The sequence below is a fragment of the Leucoraja erinacea genome, chromosome 14, assembly GCF_028641065.1.
Source record: "Leucoraja erinacea ecotype New England chromosome 14, Leri_hhj_1, whole genome shotgun sequence".
NCBI classification, from domain to species: Eukaryota; Metazoa; Chordata; class Chondrichthyes; order Rajiformes; family Rajidae; genus Leucoraja; species Leucoraja erinaceus.
Window position 1 is genome coordinate 54,305,664 of NC_073390.1, and position 22,505 is coordinate 54,328,168.

Consider the following 22,505-nt stretch of genomic DNA (forward strand, 5'->3'; position numbering starts at 1 on the left):
GCAATACTCCAGGTGTGGTCTCACCAAGACCCTGTACAACTGCAGTAGAACCTCCCTGCTCCTATACTCAAATCCTTTTGCAATGAAAGCCAACATACCATTCGCTTTCTTTACTGCCTGCTGCACCTGCATGCCTACCTTCAATGACTGGTGTACCATGACACCCAGGTCTCGCTGCATCTCCCCCTTTCCCAATCGGCCACCATTTAGATAATAGTCTGCTTTCCGTTTTTGCCACCAAAATGGATAACCTCACATTTATACACATTATACTGCACCTGCCAAACATTTGCCCACTCACCCAGCCTATCCAAGTCACTTTGCAGTCTCCTAGCATCCTCCTCACAGCTAACACTGCCCCCCAGCTTAGTGTCATCCGCAAACTTGGAGATATTGCCTTTAATTCCCTCATCCAGATCATTAATATATATTGTAAATAGCTGGGGTCCCAGCACTGAGCCTTGCGGTACCCCACTAGTCACTGCCTGCCATTGTGAAAAGGACCCGTTTACTCCTATTCTTTGCTTCCTGTTTGCCAGCCAGTTCTCTATCCACATCAATACTGAACCCCCAATGCCGTGTGCTTTAAGTTTGTAAAAGTCTAAGGAAAAAACTCTTAAGACATTTGATTAAATTGATGCACATTTCTTGGATTTTTTTTCCTGGTAAATAAAAATGCCCTTGTCAGGTAATTGTTTTCTGAACTAGCAGCAGGAAGTTATGGAAACAGTTTGAATGGGCACATTCCCAAGACACACCTGAGATGCTGGAAAAAAATATCTAGCAGTTATATGGAAATAACATGGTACCTTGCAAAACATTTCCCACGTACATAAAGATATTATTGCTAGAGAGGCCACAGCCACTGTGTGGGAGTTCTGGAGCAGACAAAACATATTCTAGTCTGCCTGTTGTTTTACTTCAGCCTAGAAAGAGGTTACCTCATCATTTGGGGAAAAGCTTCATCAATCCCTCAACGTATTCCCAGGCTTGCCTTTATGAGTGCTGGAACAAAAATCTAAAATAGGTCTGTCCTAAAAGTTCGGAAATGAACAAATGAACGTGATTTCATCCTGAATCCGTCCGTCATAAAGATGAGAACCAGGTTTCTTATCAACCACGATTTACGTCGGGAGGAATACTGAGCCTGCAGTCTTCCTTACCTAACTTGCATTCTTCATTGGTGATTATTAACTGTTCTTCGATTTCTTTCCCAGCTGGTGAAACATAGAAACATAGAACATTGGTGCAGGAGTAGGCCATTCGGCCCTTCGATCCTGCACCGCCATTCAATATGATCATGGCTGATCATCCAACTCAGTATCCTGTACCTGCCTTCTCTCCATACCCCCTGATCCCTTTAGCCACAAGGGCCACATCTAACTCCCTCTTAAATATACCCAATGAACTGTGGCCTCAACTACCTTCTGTGGCAGAGAATTCCACAGATTCACCACTCTCTGTGTGAAAAATGTTTTTCTCATTTCGGTCCTAAAAGATTTTCCCCTCTATCCTTAAACTGTGACCCAGCGACAGACACATTTGCACTTTAGACTGTTTTATTGTTTTACTGTTCTTTTTATAAACCATGTTTCTCGGGGTATCTAAATCTCTCCATACCCCCTGATCCTTTAGCCACAAGGGCCACATCTAACTCCCTCTTAAATATAGCCAATGAACTGGCCTCTGTGGCAGAGAATTCCAGAGATTCACCACTCTGTGTGAAAAATGTTTTTCTCATCTCAGTCCTAAAAGATTTCCCCCTTTATCCTTCAAACTGCCAGGGTTTTTGAAGGATATTTCAGGCCAATAAATGTTGCTAAAAACTGTTGTGATTTATAAATATCTGAACATACTTGATTTTCAGATAATGTGATATATTCAATGGGTTACAAGCACGGAGTTACTCCAGCACTTTGTGTATATCTTCCAGTCACGGTTGCTTGTGTTCCCGTCATCAGTATTCTTCCTTCTCCATTCAGAGCATTACGATGTGTAACATCACACTGTTTCTCCCAGGTGGTGGATATCATGCGAGTAAATGTCGACAAGGTGCTTGAACGTGACCAGAAGCTGTCGGAGCTCGATGATCGTGCTGATGCCCTCCAAGCTGGGGCCTCACAATTTGAAACAAGTGCTGCTAAGCTGAAGAGGAAGTATTGGTGGAAAAACTGCAAGGTGAGCCTTTCAAACCAACATGGTATCAACCAGAGCAATGTCAGAAAGCAAAACGGATGAGCTCGACAATTGCCAGCGTTACTTAGACTATGTAGCAGGAACCCTGGCTGAGATATTTGAATCAGTGGTGAACATGGTTGAGGTTTCCAAAGGCTGGAGGGAGGCTGATGTTGTGCCTCCATTGAGGAAATGTGGTGAAGAAAAACCTGGAAAGTTAGAGCATGAGGCCAAATATTGGTGCTAGGAAAGTTCCCGGAGAAGATTAAGATGATTAAGCTGTACATGCACTTAGAAAGACTGGGGTTGATTTGGGATAGTCAGCATGGTTTTGTCTCATGGGGTGGGAGATTGTCCCTCATGAGTTATGAATTTTGTTGAGTTCTTTGAAGAAATAACCAAGAGGGTTAATGAGGGCAGGGCCATAAAGGTAGTCTATATGGATTTCAGCCATGCCGCTGATCATTTTCCATATGGTAGGCTGTCCTGAAAGGTTAGATCGCATGGGATCCAGGGAGAGCTAGCTGACGATACAGATCTGGCTCAATGGTAAACTGAAACAGGATGGTGGTGAAAGATAGATTTTCAGACTGGAGACCTCTGACTAATGTGTTCAGCACCAATTCTCAGAGATTGGTGCTGGGATCATTGTTGGTTGTCACCTATGTCAATGAGAATGTACAAGCAGGATAAGTCAGTTCACAGGTGACACTAAAATAGTTTGTATTGGAGACAATGAAGGTGATTATCAAGATTTACAGGATCTGCTGGGCAAGTGGGCCGGGGAGAGACAACTAGTTCTGAATTGAGATACGTGTAAGGTTTTGCAACTTGCAAAGTCGGTCCAGGGCTGGATGTTCACAGTGAATGGTTGGCCCCTTGCAAATGTTGCAGACCTGAGGAATCTAGGAGGAGCTCCCAGAAAGTGGCATCACAGGTAGAAAGGGTGATAACGAAAGCTACCGGCATGCTGGCCTTCTTCAGTCAGGGAATTGAATATAGAAATTGGGATATCATGTTAGAGTCGTACAAGATGATGGTGAGGATCATGTTCCGTTTCGGTCAGTTTGCTAAAGGAAAGATGCTATTAAACTGGAAAGAATGTAAAAAAGATTTATGCCAGGACTCAAGGGCCTGAGCTATAGGAAGAGGCAGAGCAGGCCAGGATTTTAGGCAAGGAGCCAAGGTGCCCGAGGGGTGAGCTTACAGAGAGGTTTACAATCATAAGGGTAACAGGTAACGTGAATTTCCCGGAGTAGGGGAATCAAGAACCAGTGGGCACAGATTTACAACGAGAGGGAAAGATTTAATAGGAACCTGAAGGGCAACCATTTCACAAAGAGAGTGATCTGTCTGTGAAACGAGTTGTCAGATATAGTTAAGGCAGATACAATAACAACATTTTAAAATACATTTGGACAGATACATGTATAGGGAAGGTATAGAGAGTTATAGGCCAGGCACAGGCATCTTGGTCGGCATGGAATAGTTGTGCCAAAGGGTATGTTTCCATGCTGTATTACTCTATGTGTGACATTGTAAATTTGTTTTAGACAGAAGAAATGTTATCCCATTGATTTCTTTCCATCTCTTCCCTCTTCTATTTTAATAAAGTTAAACAAATTTCAAAAATGTTTTATCAGGTTTGTTTTAATACATTAAGTGTATCAGGTGTGTTTAATAATCAGGTATATTTTAATATTTACCAACATGCCATGCCTTTTTAGATTCCACTGCAGAGGGTGTTGAAAATACGTGATGGCTTATGAAATTGCAAAGCCCAAAGACTATTTATTTCCCACAAGTATGCACAAATTGTAGATGCACAGAATCTCTTGCCCAGAGTAGGGGAATCGAGGACCAGAGGACAGGTTCAAGGTGAAGGGGAAAAGATTTAATAGGAATCTGAGGGGTAACTTTTTCACACAAAGGGTGGTGAATCGGGTTCGGAGGGAGAGATAGATCAGCCATGATTGAATGGCGGATTAGGCTTGATGGGCCGAATGGCCAAATTCTACTCCTATTCCTCAAGACCTGATGTGGAACAGTGGATTTGGAGATCAAAATGTTTTTAAACAAATTAAAATATATTTTAAAAACTAAAGCAGTGAGACATCACACTAGTATAAGTTAATCTTCAGGATCACAGTGATGGAATTAAAGTAGGCAAGAGTGCTTCATTGTCATATGTACCAACAATGACATTCTTACTTACAGCAGCAGAACAGGTCTGTAAACACAATACTCATAGATAACCTATAGTAAAACAAAAACAAACAAATCAATATATGAATTGGTGCAAAAAACTGCTGGGTTTTCACATTTGACTGTATATCTAATCTTGTCTAAAAGCCCTGTCCCACAGTACATTCCAAGAGCTCTCCCGAATTTAACACAAATCAAACTCGTGGTAAGCACGGAGAATGAACGTAGCGGGTACGTCGGAGTTCAGGGACGTTTCTTAGCGCTAACGGCAGGTACTCGGGAAGACTCGCTAACGGCAGGTAAGCACGGGAAGACTGGTGAAGATTTTTCAACATGATGAAAAATGTCCAAGAGAGCCCCGAGTACCGACGAGTGGCCATTACCGTAAATCTCCGAGTTCGAATCAGGACAAACTGGGGAGAGGTCTTGGAATGAACTCGTACAGTGGGACAGAGGTTTAACATTGCAGCAGATGAATGCATTAGTGATGATGATGATGTGCTATTAGAGTTGTTTCTGCAGCAAATTATACCTTATTTTAATATCGCCATATTTCATAAGGACAGAATACAGAGCTTTAAATCAGAGACCATGTATCATCTTTATTTCCTCATCAAATGTAACATCAAGGCTCAGTGACAGTTTCCTCCCAATGACCAACAGACTACCGAACGCTGCAAACACCAACTAAACTACAGGCTGCCTTGGTTGCACTAGTAACTTCTAGCTTTGCTTTGATTTTTGCACTATCTTGAGTTGTTTTGGTTATTGTACTTTTTTATGTTTGTTTATTTTATTATTTATTGGTTACTGTGTTTACAAACCTGGCGCGCTGCTGCAGGTAAGGACGTCATTGTTCTGTTTTGGCACAGTACACGTGGCAACAAAACACTCTTGATTCTTGAAATTATCCATGTCCGTAACTGCACTTTACTCCACCTGTTCCAAGGAGTGGATTTCCAATCAGTAGTTCTACAAATGTTACATAGTCAGAGAGTCATACAGTGTGGAAACAGGCCCCTCGGCCCAGCTTGCCTGCACCGACCAACATGTCCCATCTAGTCCCACTTGCCTATATTTGGCCCATATCCCTCTAAACCTGCCCAAGCTAGTCTTGAAAAAACATAGAAACATAGAAATTAGGTGCAGGAGTAGGCCATTCGGCCCTTCGAGCCTGCACCGCCATTCAATATGATCATGGCTGATCATCCAACTCAGTATCCCGTACCTGCCTTCTCTCCATACCCTCTGATCCCCTTAGCCACAAGGGCCACATCTAACTCTCTCTTAAATATAGCCAATGAACTGGCCTCGACTACCCTCTGCGGCAGAGAGTTCCAGAGATTCACCACTCTCTGAGTGAAAAAAGTTCTTCTCATCTCGGTTTTAAAGGATTTCCCCCTTATCCTTAAGCTGTGACCCCTTGTCCTGGACTTCCCCAACATCGGGAGCAATCTTCCTGCATCTAGCCTGTCCAACCCCTTAAGAATTTTGTAAGTTTCTATAAGATCCCCTCTCAATCTCCTAAATTCTAGAGAGTATAAACCAAGTCTATCCAGTCTTTCTTCATAAGACAGTCCTGACATCCCAGGAATCAGTCTGGTGAACCTTCTCTGCACTCCCTCTATGGCAATAATGTCCTTCCTCAGATTTGGAGACCAAAACTGTACGCAATACTCCAGGTGTGGTCTCACCAAGACCCTGTACAACTGCAGTAGAACCTCCCTGCTCCTACACTCAAATCCTTTTGCTATGAAAGTGCATTATATTCTGCCTCCAAAATTAATTCCATTCATTTTGGAATGAATTGTAGTGACAGTGGACATGACGTACTGATGCATACATGTAGCGTGTGTTAGCTGATACCAACCGGGATTTTGTGAACAGTTCCACATCAGAATGACTAAAAAGAAATCCATGTTAAATATGCATTGAATTGTAATCACTGATCATTTTATCAACAAACTACACATCAAATGGTGCCTACCTTATATAGTATTTTGAGGGTGGCATACATCGATGGAACCCCATGAAGATCCAGAAAGTGAACATAGGGATTAATCCTAGAATGATGCACTGCTGTTGTGCTTCAATTCCATATGGATGTTTCAGGAATAAAAGCATAAACACTCAACAAGTCGGGTAGCATCTCTGGAAAGAGAAACGTGGTTGATTTTTCCAGTCAAAGACACTTTATTAGAATTGAAAAATCTAATTGATTTTTAGTTGAATCGAAGTGAGGAATGGGGTAGATAGGGCAGAGGGACCATCTCTGTAAGTGAGACCAGGGTTGTTATGGTGATAAGCTGCATGTCAAGCCATTGGGTCGGTCGGTTAATGAAGGAGGGCGGGAACACAAGCAAATAACAGCAGTGCAATGCAGAACAGATCCGCAGCAAGCAGCAAGTTTGTGTCCTTTTGTTCTCTCTCTCTCTTGCTGTCTCTGTCTCATTCACCCTGTTTCTCTCTCTGCCCCCGTCTCTCTCTCCCCTGTCTCTCCACCAGTCTCTCTCTCCGCCTCTTTCATCTTGTCTCTCTCCTTGTGTCTCTCTCCTTGTCTCTCTCCTCGGGTATCTCTCCCTGTCTCTCTCTCCCATTCCCTCTCTCCACCTCTTTCTCCCTGTCTCTCTCCTTGCAACTCTCTCCCCATTCTCTCTCTCTGTGTCTCTGTCTGTCTATCACTTTCTCCCTCTCTCTCTCTCTCTTCACCCAATCCATCTCTCATCCATCTCTCCCCTCTCTCTCTCTCAAGGAAATGTCTCTGTCTTTTCCCAATGTCTGATCTCTCTCTGTGATCTCTCTCTCTCTCTCTCCTCTCTCTCCTCTCTCTCTCTCTCTCTCTCTCTCTCTCTCTCCCTTCCAGCATTAACCTACATCCACAGTTTAACCACATCTTATCCCCATGGCAACCAAACTTCACCCAATGAGAGGAATTATCCCATTCCATTAATCCCTCCTTAACCCTCAAGGAAATGTTAAACTAAATACTTTTCCCAATGGAGTGATCAACATGAGATGTGATCCTGGTTTCCCTTCCCACACATGCTACCTGACCTACTTAGTGTTTCCAACATTTAAACATCTTATTTCACCTTTTCATCATCTGCCATTTGTTGATGTTTGCTGGATATGTGGGGAAGGTGGAGGAAAGAAGACAAATGTTCTTGTTTAGTTTTTAAATTAGTCGTTGTTAGATATTGTCGCCCAAGTTTTGAAAGGAGTTGTAGAAATTAGCTCGATCGGGATCACCATATTATAAATTGTGGTAGCATTGGGGAAGTTCATGTTATAGGAACAGAAATAGGCCATTCGGCCCATCAAGTCTACCCCGCCATTATATGGCTGATCCATCCCACCCTCTCAACCCCATTCTCCAGCCTTCTCTCCATAACCCCTGACACCCGTCCTAATGAAGAACCTGATAATCATCGTCTTAAAATTATCCATTGACTCGGCCACCACATATGTTTGTGGCAATGAATTCCACAGATTGCCACCCTCTGACTAAAGAAATTCCTCCTCATCACCTTCCTAAAGGTATGTATTTTTATTCTGAGGTTATGGCCTCTGGTCCTAGACTCTCCCACTGGTGGGAACCCTCTCCGCATCCATTCTATCCAGGTCTTTCACGGTTCAATGCAAAACATGAGAGAATGCAAAACATATTCACAACACTGATTCAAGATTCAAGAGATTGTGCCTGTCACCAGTGTGTGATGGTGAACAGTATCACCAGGTTAGGGTTCGTGTTTGTGTTATTATGTCATGTGAGGGGGAAACTTGATCTAAAATGATATGAAGTTGTTGAATTAGATGTGTAAGAAAAAAGATATTTCCATATTTGGGAGTGAGCAGAAATGAATTGAATTGTAAAATGAATTGTTCGTTAATCTATGTTAATTTAGGAACATATTTTTATCCTGAAGGTTAAACATATGGAACACATTATTGGAGGAGGATGTAATGTTAATATTATAGATGCAGTTACAAAGAAGATAGGATTAGATGAAGAGGAATTACAGAGAAAGGTTGAATGAGTTAGGTCTTTATTCTCTGGAGCGCAGAAGGTTAAGGGAGGACTTGATAGAGGTCTTTAAAATGATGAGAGGGATAGACAGAGTTGATGTGGACAAGCTTTTCCCACTGAGAGTAGGGAAGATTCAAACAAGGGGACATGACTTCAGAATTAAGGGACAGAAGTTTAGGGGTAATATGAGGGGGAACTTCTTTACTCAGAGAGTGGTAGCGGTGTGGAATGAGCTTCCAGTGGAAGTGGTGGAGGCAGGTTCGTTGGTATCATTTAAAAATAAATTGGATAGGCATATGGATGAGAAGGGAATGGAGGGTTATGGTATGAGTGCAGGCAGGTGGGACTAAGGGAAAAAAAGTTGTTCGGCATGGACTTGTAGGGCCGAGATGGCCTGTTTCCGTGCTGTCATTGTTATATGGTTAATAAAGCCACTAACCTCAACCACTTGTTCTGTGAAAACCACTTATGCATTAAACAATAGTGGGGAGAAAGTTGTTGGCGATGAACTGACATACCCCGCTACTTACCTCTTTTGCGTTGATCACCACAGCACTGTGACTACATGGAATCAAGGGACATATAATCAGCCTACAAATAGAAATCAAACGCAGTGGTCATTTGGCAACTTATTATATTAGTATAACTGAAAGATGATTGAAACAATTGGATGAATTAATATACAAACTGCATGTGGAAAGTAAAGAGCATTATCCAGATCTATGATGTAACCTTGCCTGGAACTCGCAGGTTTATTTCTACTGCAAATAATGTTTCTCTTCTTATGTTTACAGATGATGATTATACTTGGAGCAATATGTGCATTCATTATCATCGTTATCATAAGTGAGTATCTTTCCTAGAATGCATGATAGACTTGCATTGCTAAACATTCATTGCCATAGTGTATGATTCTGGTGCAACATGTTGTAGAAACAAAGAACTGCAGATGCTGGTTTGGAAAAAGAAACACACACAAAGTGCTGGAGTAACTCGGCAGCATCTCTGGAGAACATCGATAGGATCTGAAGAAGAGTCTTGACCTGAATCATCAGCTATTCTTATTCTCCAGAGATGCTGCCTGACCCCAATGAGTTGCTCCAGCACTTTGTGACTTTTTATGTTTTGGCGTAACATGTAGCTAGCTTTCATCTGGATCTTCTGTCTACCAACATTTTTGGATTGTTGCTTGCTGGCACATAGCTTTCCATATTTATCAAACGGTTCCATTTCTCCATTCATGATGCATTTATGGTGTGCATCAATCTGATATTTTTGTCATTTTGTTAAGCCCAGAATGCCAAATTAAATGGCAAATAAATTGTTCTAAATGGCAATAATGATAATAGTGATAACAAAATCATGGGAGACCCCTTCCACCCCTGCAACGGACTGTTCCAGCTGCTACGGTCAGGCAAACGCCTCCGTTGCCATGCGGTGAGAACGGAGAGGTTGAGAAGGAGTTTCTTCCCAGAGGCAATTCGGACTGTAAACGCCTATCTCACCAGGGACTAACTCTACTGAACGTTTTTCCTTCCATTATTTATTATGTAAAATAATATGTGTGTTATGATTGTGTTTATAATTTGTTTGGTTGTTTTGTTGTTTGTCTTATGCACAAAAGTCCACGAGCATTGCCACTTTCATTTCACTGCACATCTCGTATGTGTATGTGACAAATAAACTTGACTTGACTTGACTTGACAAATAGCTAAATCAGTCAAAACTAATAAGGTGGGATTATTTACATAGACAGTGTCAAGAAGGTGGAAGGTGGGTATCAGGGAGAACATAGGGGTATAGTCTGCAACCAGGGATCAGAGTCTCAAAATATGAGGTCAACATTTAAGGTCAGAGATCAGATTAGTTTTCTTCAGAAGATTGTTAGCCTTCAGAATCCGTTACCCAAGTGGCATGTGGGAACTCTGTCACTGACTATCGAAGACAGAGAGTGATATATGTTTAGATATCCAGGGAGTCGAGGAATGTGGGATAGTGCAGGAAAGTGGCACTGATGCAGAAGGTAGACGTGATCTGATTGAATGCTGGAGGATGCACAAAGGGCTGACTGGCCCAACCCAGCTTTGATTCTTGTGTTCAAGTCAAGAGTATTTTATTGTCATATGACCCAGATGGAACAATGACATTCGTAAGAGGCTGTCCCATTTTCACCACCTCTGCCGAGTTTGCCCTTGATTCATATTCGCAGCATGGTCGTCACGGGTCATAGGTAGGTCGTAGGTAGGTCGTGATGCTAGTCGTAGGTACTCGTGGCATCAAGTAGGTCGGGTCGTTTTTCTAGCCTGATGACAAATGTCCACGAGTAAAAAAAGCCGTGAATTAGTTGGTGGTGAAAGTTGGGACAGGCCCTTTACTTGCAGCAGCACAACAGAATATGTAAACATTATGTTGCAATAATCCCAAAGGAGGTTCTTAGGGTCTGACAAAGGTGGAAAAGAGTTAGGGCACCTCTCAATACTAGAATTAGGCTTGGGGAAGATGGAAGGGATGTGTAGTTGACTCTACTAGTCCCAATTGCCATATCCCTACAAATCGGATCCTATCCATGTACCTGTCTGTTTCTTAAACGTTGACCTTGCTCCTAAGACAGCTTGTTCCATATACCCACCACCTTCCCTTTCCATGCATTGGATGCAACATGAGATTGTGAAGTTGCAATATATCCTGGGCCAGGAGAAGGCGCTGTACACCATTATTCACATGCTATGATTGTTTGCAACCCAGCCTGTTCAACTTTCTGAGTTTAAGTTGAGTTTATTGTCACATGTATCGAGGTACAGTGAATAGCTTGTGTTGCATGTTAATCAGTCAGCTGGAAGACAACATATGATTACAATCAGGTCGTCCACAATGTACAGACGGAGGGAATCGACAGATATCAGAGCAGTTTAAGAAGAGCATAGTTAAAGTAAGGAATGCTAGAAACATAGAAAATGGGTGCAAGAGTAGTCCATTCGGCCCTTCAAGCCAGCACCGCCATTCAGGTTCAGAAAGTACCCCGTTCTGGCTTTTTCCCCATATCCCTTGATTCCCTCAACCCGAAGAGCTAAATCTAACTCTCTCTTGAAAACATCCAGTGAATTGGCCTCCACTGAGTCCTGTGGCAAGAATTTGTGTGTTGCTTGTTTGTGGGCCTTGCACAACAAGATCACTAACTGGTCTGTTGGAATTGAGGGTTAAACGAGTGGAGCGAATGTAATGCATGATTGCAAATCCACTTCTGTAACTAGCATGCAAAGAGTGGCTACAATAGACCAGGAGCCAAAAGTAGCCAGAAACATTAAACTGTGTTACTAGTTTAGTTTAGTTTAATAGTGCCCCGTGTACCACGATACACTAACAAGCATTTTTATTACATGCTATCCAGTTAACGAAAAGAGTAAACATGATTACAATCAAGCTGGATAATCGAGTAACATTTAGTGCAAGATACAGTCCAGTAAAGTCAGATAAAAGATAGTCTGGGGGTCTCCAATAGATGGTAGCTCAGGACCAATCTCTAGTTGGTGATAGAATGGTTTAGTTGTGGATAACACCTGTCCCTGAATCTGGAGGTTTGTGTTCTCACACTTCTATACCTCTTGCCTGATGGGAGAGGGGCTTTGTGTAAAATGTAGTCTTGAACAAAGATCTTTGGTCTTGAAAGTCTTTCCCTGGTTCCAATGTGCTCCGTGAGTTTCACCTCCATGTTCTCCTTTTCTTCCAGTTTATTTCTGCACCTGAGGAGAAGGGAGTCCGTCCGACCGAACATCCAGCTTCACTTTGCCCTTGTCAGCCATACCTTCTCCAGTGTCAGATATTATTTATTAATCTCTGCTTCTATCCATGGTCGTGTTTTTATCTTGTCTGTAAGTTGCCCTAATCACTCGAATGGGTGCATTGATTGCTATCAAAATCTGCTCAACAATTTAACCAGCTATTTACTGCCGAATAGTGAAGTAGGTTTGTCTTGTACATTCCAAGGTAAAACTAGCACAATATAGATGGATTGGCCTTCAACACTTGAATCCTCTTTCCAAATATAACTGTGACATTTATTCTGACTTGCCAAGTCATCAGGAGGTAACAGTCTGAAATGCCCAAAGCCTTAAAAATAATCGAAGGAAACTAGGAAATAATGTTTAACTTTGGCAAATCTGAACAAATTTTAAATTTGTTTTGAATATGAAGAAAATGTAATCAGTATATTCCTGATATTACATTTGATAATTAAAAAAATGAATAAAACTAAGTATCCAGAGCCACTAAAGCAAAGCATAATAATGAAATACTAGTAATGAGCAGTGTGCTTGACATTTGGTCCTGTCTCAAATCTCAAATCACAAATGACTGAAACTGCAATTGACTTTAAAACATAACCATGGTAACAGATTATTTGGTCATTTTGGTCTAAATAGTTGTTATTGTATTACCATGGCCTTCAGTTTTCAACATTCTGTTTTATCTCTGAGATGCCCTTTTCGTCAGCTCTGTATTCACACTAAACACAAGCTGCTTTCTCAGTACATTTCCAAATTGTCAGTTGTTAAAAGGCCACTTTGAGCACACTAAACATTTAACAAAGCGTTCACCATCAGGTGGAATGTTTGAAAGAAACTAAAATGAAGGTCCAATTCTATATATACCAGTAGTTAGACTAGAAATACAGCCTAGAGAACAGGGATGGATGCATCAAGAGAGAGACATACACATGAAATGAGTTGTGGCAACTAATTGAAATTGATATCAATTTATGTTGATCTAACATTGATTTGAAACCACTTTGTCCAAAGTCACACTCATTTTGATACAGAAACTAATGAGTGGGTTAAGGTAGGAACTTTGGAAAGCCTTTTCAAAAGACCTAAATCTTCTTATCCCCATTGCAAAATTCCTACCACAGAGAAAGCTGCTTTATCCATCTATCTTTATTATCATTTTATAATAAAGATGTAACCAATAATTTATCAATCCCCACCACAAATGCTAATATTTCTACGAAATGTGGAACCACAACACCCAGGTACGTTTGCTATGTTAATCGAAACACCCCTAGTGCTATTGTCAACAATGTTTTTGTAAAATAGCAATGATGTCTTGGTTAGAAAGATGTGTATTTAACCACATGGGTTTAATGGACCAGTCCCCAACAGAACAGAATGCCCATGAATGCTACAAGTGACATAAACATTTGCCCCTTCCTTAATGTTGGTGGCCCGCAGTTAAGACATAGGTGAGAGTGTGAGGGGGGACTGGCAGGAAGATGTTCTGTCATGTTATACATCCATGGTGCAGGAGCTCATCCTGGATATTCAAACCTCCTTTATTTCTGACAATTATGCACAAAATATCCAAAAATTGCCGGAGTATTTCTCCCAATAGAGTCTCCGGAACTGACTTACAATCCTAGGAACTGCAGATGCTGGTTTAAACCAAAGATAGACACAAAATGTTGGAGTTACTCTGGAGAGAAGGAATGGGTGACATTTCAGGTCGAGACCTGAAGAAGGGTCTTGACCCGAAACGTCACCCATTCATTCTCTACAGAGATGCTGCCTATCCCGCTGAGTTACTCCAGCATTTTGTGTCTATCTGCAATCCAATATGGCCGTCTGATCTGATGGCAAACCAGTTGTGTTTTTGTAGTCATGGTCTAGTTTAGAGGATTATTTAGATCTGACGTTTAGTTGGTTTGGTTTAAAAAGTTTAGTTTAGAGATACAGCATGGAACCAGGCCCTTCAGCCCACTGAGTCCATGCTAACCATCGATCATCTACTTCCTACATACTAGGCTGATTTGGCCAACAGTATCCAACACCAAACTGCATCCAACTCATGATCAAAACTCTGATTCGAAGCAGCAGACAATACCCTGTACCTCTGTTTCAATGGGACCTTTCAAATCTAAGGGGCCATTTGCTGATATTTTCACATTCACTTTGTCTGCTCTGTTTCATGTTTCAATTCTTTATTGAGGGTCTTTTCTTAGTCAGTTGTGCTAAATTTGTAGATCCCTTACTGAAATATTCATATGTGATAGTCTATTTTTAATAATATTGGACCATTAATTGTTTCCTTCCTCCCTTGATTATTGTATATATGGTGTTAACTTCCAAGATCTTTGACTAACATGTGATTAGTAATGTGCTATCCTCTAAAACTGTGAAAGGAGAACTTCAGAATTCATACATATGTATTTGCTAAATATGTAGTAAGTCATTTGCTTGTACAAGGATTCTGTGAGCTGTGTATATTCTCATACTGAATATGTGATTCCAGTATTGTTCACAAATGTACAAAAGTTGTGCTTTCATCTCCACTGCACCCTGACCCGCCAGCCTGCACCCATTCCATTTTATTTTTAACAACCTCCCTTGTTACTTCTCGTTCTCCGTACACTGTCAACAGTTGTGAGGGATGTTAATTGGTCAACTAGTTCTGTTGATGCGCCCCCAGTGTTAGTCACTCGGAGTTGTACAGCTGTAGCCTTTCCAGTTTTCCTACAACTTGCTTCTCAATTCCTCTTGCTGTATAACTCCTAAGTTTTTTTCTCTATGTCAAACCAGTCAACAACAACATTTGCAACTCACTGGGTGGAAATTGAGAGTGTCACCTCTCTTGCTATCATGTGCTACAGTACCTTGGTACTTCAGTGCTCTGAGCTACTGTGCCATCCAGCTTTGCAACTTGGATATTCTTTCAAATTGCTGTGTTACCTTAATCATCTATATTCACAAAACAGTCAGAAGTTTACAGTCAGTTCTAAAAGAGACAGATGCTTTATTTAAATTATTTTTGTTTTAAAAGCAACTCCTCCCAATATATTTCTGTTGGACTAGGTTACACAATGGCCGCACACGGTATATATACAGTGGAGTTTTTGTTATCCAGATATAATGGGCCAAATCTTGCCCGCCCAGACCAGCGCACTGCTGTGTCTCCCCTTGCCTCGACTAGTTTGGTCTGGATGGGAAAGATCTGTCTGGCTGGCCTGAAGCATTCTCGAGTCGAAGAGTGTGGTCTCTTCCCTTAATATACAGAAACATTGACAGAACTGAACTCGTACAGCACGGAAACAGCCCCTTCGGCCCAATGCATCCATCCGAACAAGATGTGTCATCGAAGCTTGTCCCATTGGCCTGTCTATGGCCCGTATCCCTCAAAACCTTTCCAGTACATGTACATGTCCAAGTGTCTTTTAAATGCTCTCATAGTCCCTCCACTGGTAACTTGTTACATGTACCCACCACCCTGTGAGTGGAATAGTTGCCTTTCAGGTTCCCATTATAGCTTGTCCCTCTCAGCTGGGGCAATGGAGGACCCAGCATGGGGGAGATGGGGAGGAGAACAATGGATAATTGGGGAGGGAGGGAGAACAAAGGACAATGGGACCCGGTAGGGGAACCACAGTGGGGGGGGGGGGGGGGGGGGGGGGGGGAGAGAATACAAGGAGGGGCTTTATAACTTTGTCAACACCGTAGGTGGCTATTATTTGTATACATTGGGGTATGCAGCAAATAATCTCACTGTGCCAAGTCACAAGTATTCCATTCCATTCCACCTTAGAGCTATGTCATCTGTTTAGTTTGATTTAGTTTAGAGATACAACGCGGAAACAGGCCCTTCGGGTCCGAGTCCGAGTCCGCTCCAACCAATGTTCTCCACACACTTGCACTATCCTACACATTAAAGACAATATCGGAGCAAATGAACCTACAAACCTGTACGTCTTTGGTGTGTGGGAGGAAACCGGAGCACCCGGGGAAAACCCACGTGGTCATGGGGAGAACGTACAAATGCCGTACAGACAGCACCCTTACTCAGGATCGAACCCGGGTCTCTGGCGCTGTAAAGCAGCAAGTCTAGCGCTGTGCCATCGATTCCCTACTCTGGGTAAAAGACACTGTGAATTGTCACTACCTATCCCCCTCATGATCTTATATCATCAACCTTGTGCGCTCCAAGGAATAAAGTCTTTGCCTGCCCAACCTTTCCCCTCTAGTTTAGGCCTCTGAGTCCTGGTAATATCCTCGTGAAATAAACTTAAAGTAAATGGTGGAAGAATAATGAGGAACTGAGAAAATAAAACTACTGGATCACTTTTATAAATAATTTTCAAACAGTAATGTAAAAGAAAATGATGTTATAAAAAGCAGCCTGCTTTTCCTGGGGCCTCCTAATCCATTGCCCTACAATTTTCACTGAAATGAAAGTGAATGCATAAGTTGCACCTTGGCCTAACCTGGTGTCTGATCGTGATATGATGTCCTCTGTATAATACAGCTTAACTCCAGCAGGTGGTCACAAAATGCTGGAGTAACTCAGCGGGACAGGCAGCATCTCTGGAGAGAAGGAATGGGTGACGTTTCAGGTAGAGACCCTTCTTCAGACTGAAAGTCACTGAAAAGGGAAACGAGGGATGTAGAGAGATATAGAATAAATGAATGAAAGATATGCAAAAAAGTATCAATGATAAAGGAAACAGGCCATTGTTAGCTGTCGCTAGGTGAGAACGAAAAGCTAGTGTGACTTGGGTGGGGTAGGGATGGAGAGGGAGGGAATGCAGGGGTTATTTGAAGTTAGAGAAATCGATATTCATACCCCTGGGCTGTAAGCTGCCCAAGCGGAATATGAGATGCTGTTCCTCCAATTTGCATCTTGCCTCACTCTGATAATAGTGGAGACCTGGACAGAAAGATCTGTGTGAGAATGGGAAGGGGAATTAAAATGTTTAGCAACCGGGAGATCAGGTAGGTCCAGGCGGACTGAGCGAAGGTGTTCAGTGAGAAGATCGCACAGTCTACTGTAAGGTCTCGCCGATGTATAAGAGTCCACATCTTGAACAACGGATACAGTAGGTGAGGTCCTCATTTCAGACTGAAGGAGGGTCTTGACCCGAAACATCACTCTATTCCTTCTCTCCAGAGATGCTGCATGTCCCGCTGAGTTTCACCAGCATTTTGTGTCTATCTTCGGTTTAAACTAGCACCTGCAGTTCCTTCCTGCAGGACTGGGCCCCACCTCTAGGGCAGAACAAACAAACAAAATCTTCTTTCCAAATGTGCAACCCCCAGGCTAAAGCGTTTGACAGCCTAAGCATGTATGTCTGGGCGTGTGGCTTTTACATGGCAGTTCCATCAGAAAAGCTGCCAAAAGTTAGGACAATCCCAACCCATTATAAAGAAAGTAGAAGCAGGTGCAAGTTCCTCAAGAACTCTCTGCCATTGCTGATCCTTTCCACAGGCCCTCTTTGCCACCTGGTCCATATACCCTTTAATGCCACTCAGCCTTGGATACAAAATCCAAGGTTAGTTTTGTCATCCGTACGTTTGATTAATGGTGTAAAACCTCTCTCATGGCTGAAAATAGATGCTGATCCGGTCTTCATGACTAGAATTTGTACTGGACACCATTGAACTGTGAACTGACCTAATCTCAGCGCTGTTAAGTGAATATAGACACACCTGTTGCCTACTTTTTCTACTTGTTTTTGATTTTTTTCTGCGAACAGTTGCTTGGTATTCACGGACAGTAGCGGCATCGGAAAATGGTGCGTTCCAGGCGAATGGAACAACAGAAGTCATTCCTCTGTTGAAAAAAATAATTTACAATGAAGGAGTGCAATGATGACCCGTGCGGTTACCTTTTTCGAAAAGACTTCGAGTGAAATCATTTCAAGCTGCACCATTTTTGGTACACAAAAATAAATTGGTCTCACTACTTGTTTAATAAAGGCGGGAAACTATCCATCTAAAGAAGAAACGTCACCCATTCCTTCTCTCCAGAGACGCTGCCTGTCCCGTTATGTTAAACTCCAGCTTTTTGTGTCTATCTTTGGTTTAAACCAGCATCTGCAGTTCTTTCCTACACAACCCATTTACAGTGTACTAATTACAAAAGGTGCACAAAAATGCTGGAGAAACTCAGCGGGTGCAGCAGCATCTATGGAGCGAAGGAAATAGGCAACGCTTCGGGCCAAAAACTTGAAGGAAATAGGCAACGTTTCGGGTCGAAACCCAAAGGGTTTCGGGACGAAACGTTGCCTATTTCCTTCGCTCCATAGATGCTGCTGCACCCACTGAGTTTCTCCAGCATTTTTGTCTACCTTCGATTTTCCAGCATCTGCAGTTCCTTCTTAAATACTACTCACAAAGATCATCGACACGCTATTGCCCTTTAGCAAACATTGGTTCATTTTCCATTTCACCTTCCCGTGTTTTCCCCTAATTCGTTTCAACCTTATCCCTTCATGTCCACTTATTTGATCCAACTACTAGTCAGATGCCTGCATTTTAATACTTGGGAAACTGAAGGCAAACAGAAATTCAGTTGCAACATTTGTACAATTAGGAGCATTGAAAAATAATATGGATTGGTTATTGACAATATGGTCAATCAGTGTGATTATTTATGACTGATTATTGATAACCTGCTGGTCCTGCATCATGCTATTGCCTATATGATTATTGATTAATGCTAAGCTCAAGATATGAGTTAAGGTTGAGATAGGTGGTTGTGGTTAGGTTTAGGGGCTCGGCTTAATATTAGAGGCAGGACTATGCTGTTATGGTTGTGATTAGTTTGCATCAGGACTATGGGATGGTGCTATTATACTAAACCCGATTGGAAACGTGGTGTCAGTCGCAGCAAGTGACACAGAAGCACAAAGACTGCAGATGATGGATTGATGAATACAAACCAGATGCTGGTGGAGTTCGGCATGTTGAGCAGCATCTGTGGAGGGAAAAGGACTGATAATATATTTAGTTTAGACTGCCAGGACAAAGTTTCCAATCAGGACACATCTTCAGACTCAACAGATGATGTTTCAGGTCAACACTCCAACATTTTTGGGGGTAACGCAACAACAGTCAGTGCTCTTGTAAATATTTTCATTCCTCCTTAAGGGACAAAATCATGCCTCCCTTTTCCACAAACCACAGTGATCATTCTGAATAGTTTGGCTCTTGAAAGGTCACAACCTGAAACCTCGTCTGTTCATTTCCCTCTGCAGATGCTGCCTGTCCCATTGAGTTCATCCAATGCTTGTAGCAAGTAACATTTTGTCACTGGACATGCCCAGCAGTGAAACGCATATCTAAACATTTGGCCTAAGCTAAATTGTGACATGCACTTTTACTCAACTTACAAACAAAAACAGTGATTGTGCTTCTCCCTCATAAATAATAGAACAGAGTTCAGTGGAAGATGGGCGAGTGAAAGTACTGGAAATAACACCAAACAAAAATAGTTGTTAACTTTTCATTAAGAACTTTTTGTGAGGATGTATGTTTCTGATTTTGTATTAGTTTTCTAGCATTTATTTTATCTCAATGAGAAATACTAAGAATGAGCAAATATTCTGGTATTGCAAAACAATGGGAGTAAATAGGCACAGGTGTATTGTTAACTTTCTATAATGGCCTTGGAATATTGTTATATTACAGTTTAGAAACAAATATTGTCTTTTATATCTTTTTGCTCTCAAATACATTCCAGTTTTCTCATAGTCTTCTTATTTAATATCTTGTAGTGCTTTTTAAATTTAGACAAGAGCCAAAATTGTACAGTATTTTCCAGTTTTATGAATGGAGGTGATCACAGTTCTATTCTTGCTCTAATAAACAGCACCACCCCTGCCCCCATTGATTTAAAAAAAACACTGGGATTTGCATGGAAATGTTGCATTAGATATATACTAATTTGATGTTGCAATGATTAACTAATGTTGCAATTGTTAACACCAAGTTTGTATACCTTTGTTTGTGTGTGTGTGTGTGTGTGTGTGTGTGTGTGTGTGTGTGTGCGTGTGCCTGTGGGGATGTGTGTGTGAGTGTTTATATTTAAATCGGAGAATGCAATTTCCATGTTGTATATGTGCAACATTGATGTATTTGTCCTGGCAAATAAACCTTTGTTTAAAAAAACTGTTTCTTATTTAGTCGCTCCATGGTGTCTGGGTATTAATGGGTTCTTCGCACACACGACAATGACACGACAAAGACAAACTTATAAATAAATGAAAATTGCTGTTGGTATTTTTCATCTTGTCATCTTGTCATTTGGCAAGTTTGCGAACATCTTACGGTGTGCACAAAGATGTCCTGCAGCATTTCACAGAACACAACTAAACAAAAGTGGTTCATGCTGAGCCAGAGAAAATGGAACAACTACTGAAAACATGCTTAGAATAGTGGTCTTAAAGAGGGAAGGGAGGGAGTTAGAGAATTCAAGGCTACGGCAGATGAAGTCACAGCCACCTAAGGCCTGCATAACGTGAATGAGTGGGAGAGTCTAGGTAGCCTTTAGAAAGGAGATGAGGAGGAATTTATTTTGTAAGAGGGTGGCGAATCTGTGGAATGTATTACCATAGATGGCTGTGGAGGCCAAGTTACGGCGGAGATTGACAGATTCCTGATCAGTAAGGGTTGTCAGGAATTATGGGGCAAAGGCAGGAGAATAGGGTTGAGTGGGATAGAAAGCCACGATTGAATGTAGATCTGATGGGCCAAATGGCCTAATTCTGCTCCCAGAGCTTATGAACCATGAACAAAGCTGAAGCAATTGCAACTGAGGCTGAAGGACAGGCCAGGGTGATGTCTTAGAGGGTACTAATGCTCAAACAGATGAGGGCAATGGAGAGAGGCATGACCCTGAATCAGAATATTTAAAACGGAGCTCTGTTTAACTAGGAACTAATGTAGATGCGGAAAGACAACACTAATGGGTGAATTAGACTTCAATGCCAGCTTGAATACGGGCAGCAGTGTCCTGGATTAGCACAATTCTAAGAGGTTGCCATGACGACCTTCGAACAGTCAAGTCGGGAATGGAATAAGGGCACTAATAAGCAGCTGAAGAACTGAGGTAAGACTATGTTCAACAATGTTACTAATAAATCGGTGTTTTGCACTTGTGGTTCCTATTTAAACTGGAATTATATGACAATATTATTAAACATTATTAATGAATTACAAATTAACACTATTAATTCAGCATGCACAAAACATCATAACCATATAACAATTACAGCATGGAAACAAGCCATCTCTGCCCTTCTAGTCCATGCCGAACACTTATTCTCACCTAATCCCATCTACCTGCACTCAGACCATAACCCTCCATTCCTTTCCCATCCATATACCTATCCAATTTATTTTTAAATGATAAAATCGAACCTGCCTCCACCACTTCCACTGGAAGCTCATTCCACACAGCTACCACTCTCTGAGTAAAGAAGTTCCCCCTCATGTTGCCCCTAAACTTCAGTCCCTTAATTTTCAAATCACGGTGAAGAAGGTTTGGGCTTTCTTACTTGAAAGCTGTTTTAAATTTTCACATTTTCTTAAATCCTGATCTGCCACCCTCTGCTTTCATAGCCAAGCTAATGAAATGAATTCATATGTAAATTATCTCATGCCTGAGATCATGTGGTAACATAATGATTATGGACATCTACCTCAGAGATTGGCTCATTGAAATGTTTGAGTTGTGAATATCCATACAGAGATTTCATGTTTATGGAGCAGCAATTTGTCAAAAGTATTCATTAGTTAAACCATATGCTGTATATTTTGTCATTAGTTTTTGTGTATTTCATGCTCTCATATAAAAAATCAAAATTGAACTGGAATTAATTAGAAATATTTGTTACCAAAAAGTTCATAGTATCATATTTCAAAAAATGGTCAGGCACAGAAAGTAATAAGATCCAGTTAATAAATTGAATAAATCTACTCACCGTTTAGCACGTGCGTTCAAAATCTTTTATTCCGTGTCTTTTCCTAATATATTAATTATTTCCAAACCTTGAATATACTTGTTTTTTCCCGTCATCTTTCATAGAAACATAGAAACATAGAAATTAGGTGCAGGAGTAGGCCATTCGGCCCTTCGAGCCTGCACCGCCATTCAATATGATCATCCAACTCAGTATCCCGTACCTGCCTTCTCTCCATACCCTCTGATCCCCTTAGCCACAAGGGCCACATCTAACTCCCTCTTAAATATAGCCAATGAACTGGCCTCAACTACCCTCTGGCAAATGTGGCAGAGAGTTCCAGAGATTCACCACTCTCTGTGTGAAAAAAGTTCTTCT

The 22,505-nt window shown here is 41.6% G+C and overlaps 1 protein-coding gene across 1 annotated transcript in view; it reads left to right on the forward strand.

The window, feature by feature from the left end:
• vamp2 (vesicle-associated membrane protein 2) overlaps positions 1 to 15,790 on the forward strand; it is a 76,072-nt gene extending 60,282 nt beyond the window's left edge. The window contains exons 3-5 of the mRNA XM_055646431.1: positions 2,020 to 2,178; positions 9,202 to 9,253; positions 12,135 to 15,790. Coding sequence (XP_055502406.1) covers positions 2,020 to 2,178; positions 9,202 to 9,253; positions 12,135 to 12,151 — 228 coding nt within the window. The 3' untranslated portion in view covers positions 12,152 to 15,790. The remainder of the gene's footprint in view (positions 1 to 2,019; positions 2,179 to 9,201; positions 9,254 to 12,134) is intronic.
• Positions 15,791 to 22,505: the final 6,715 nt, after the last annotated feature.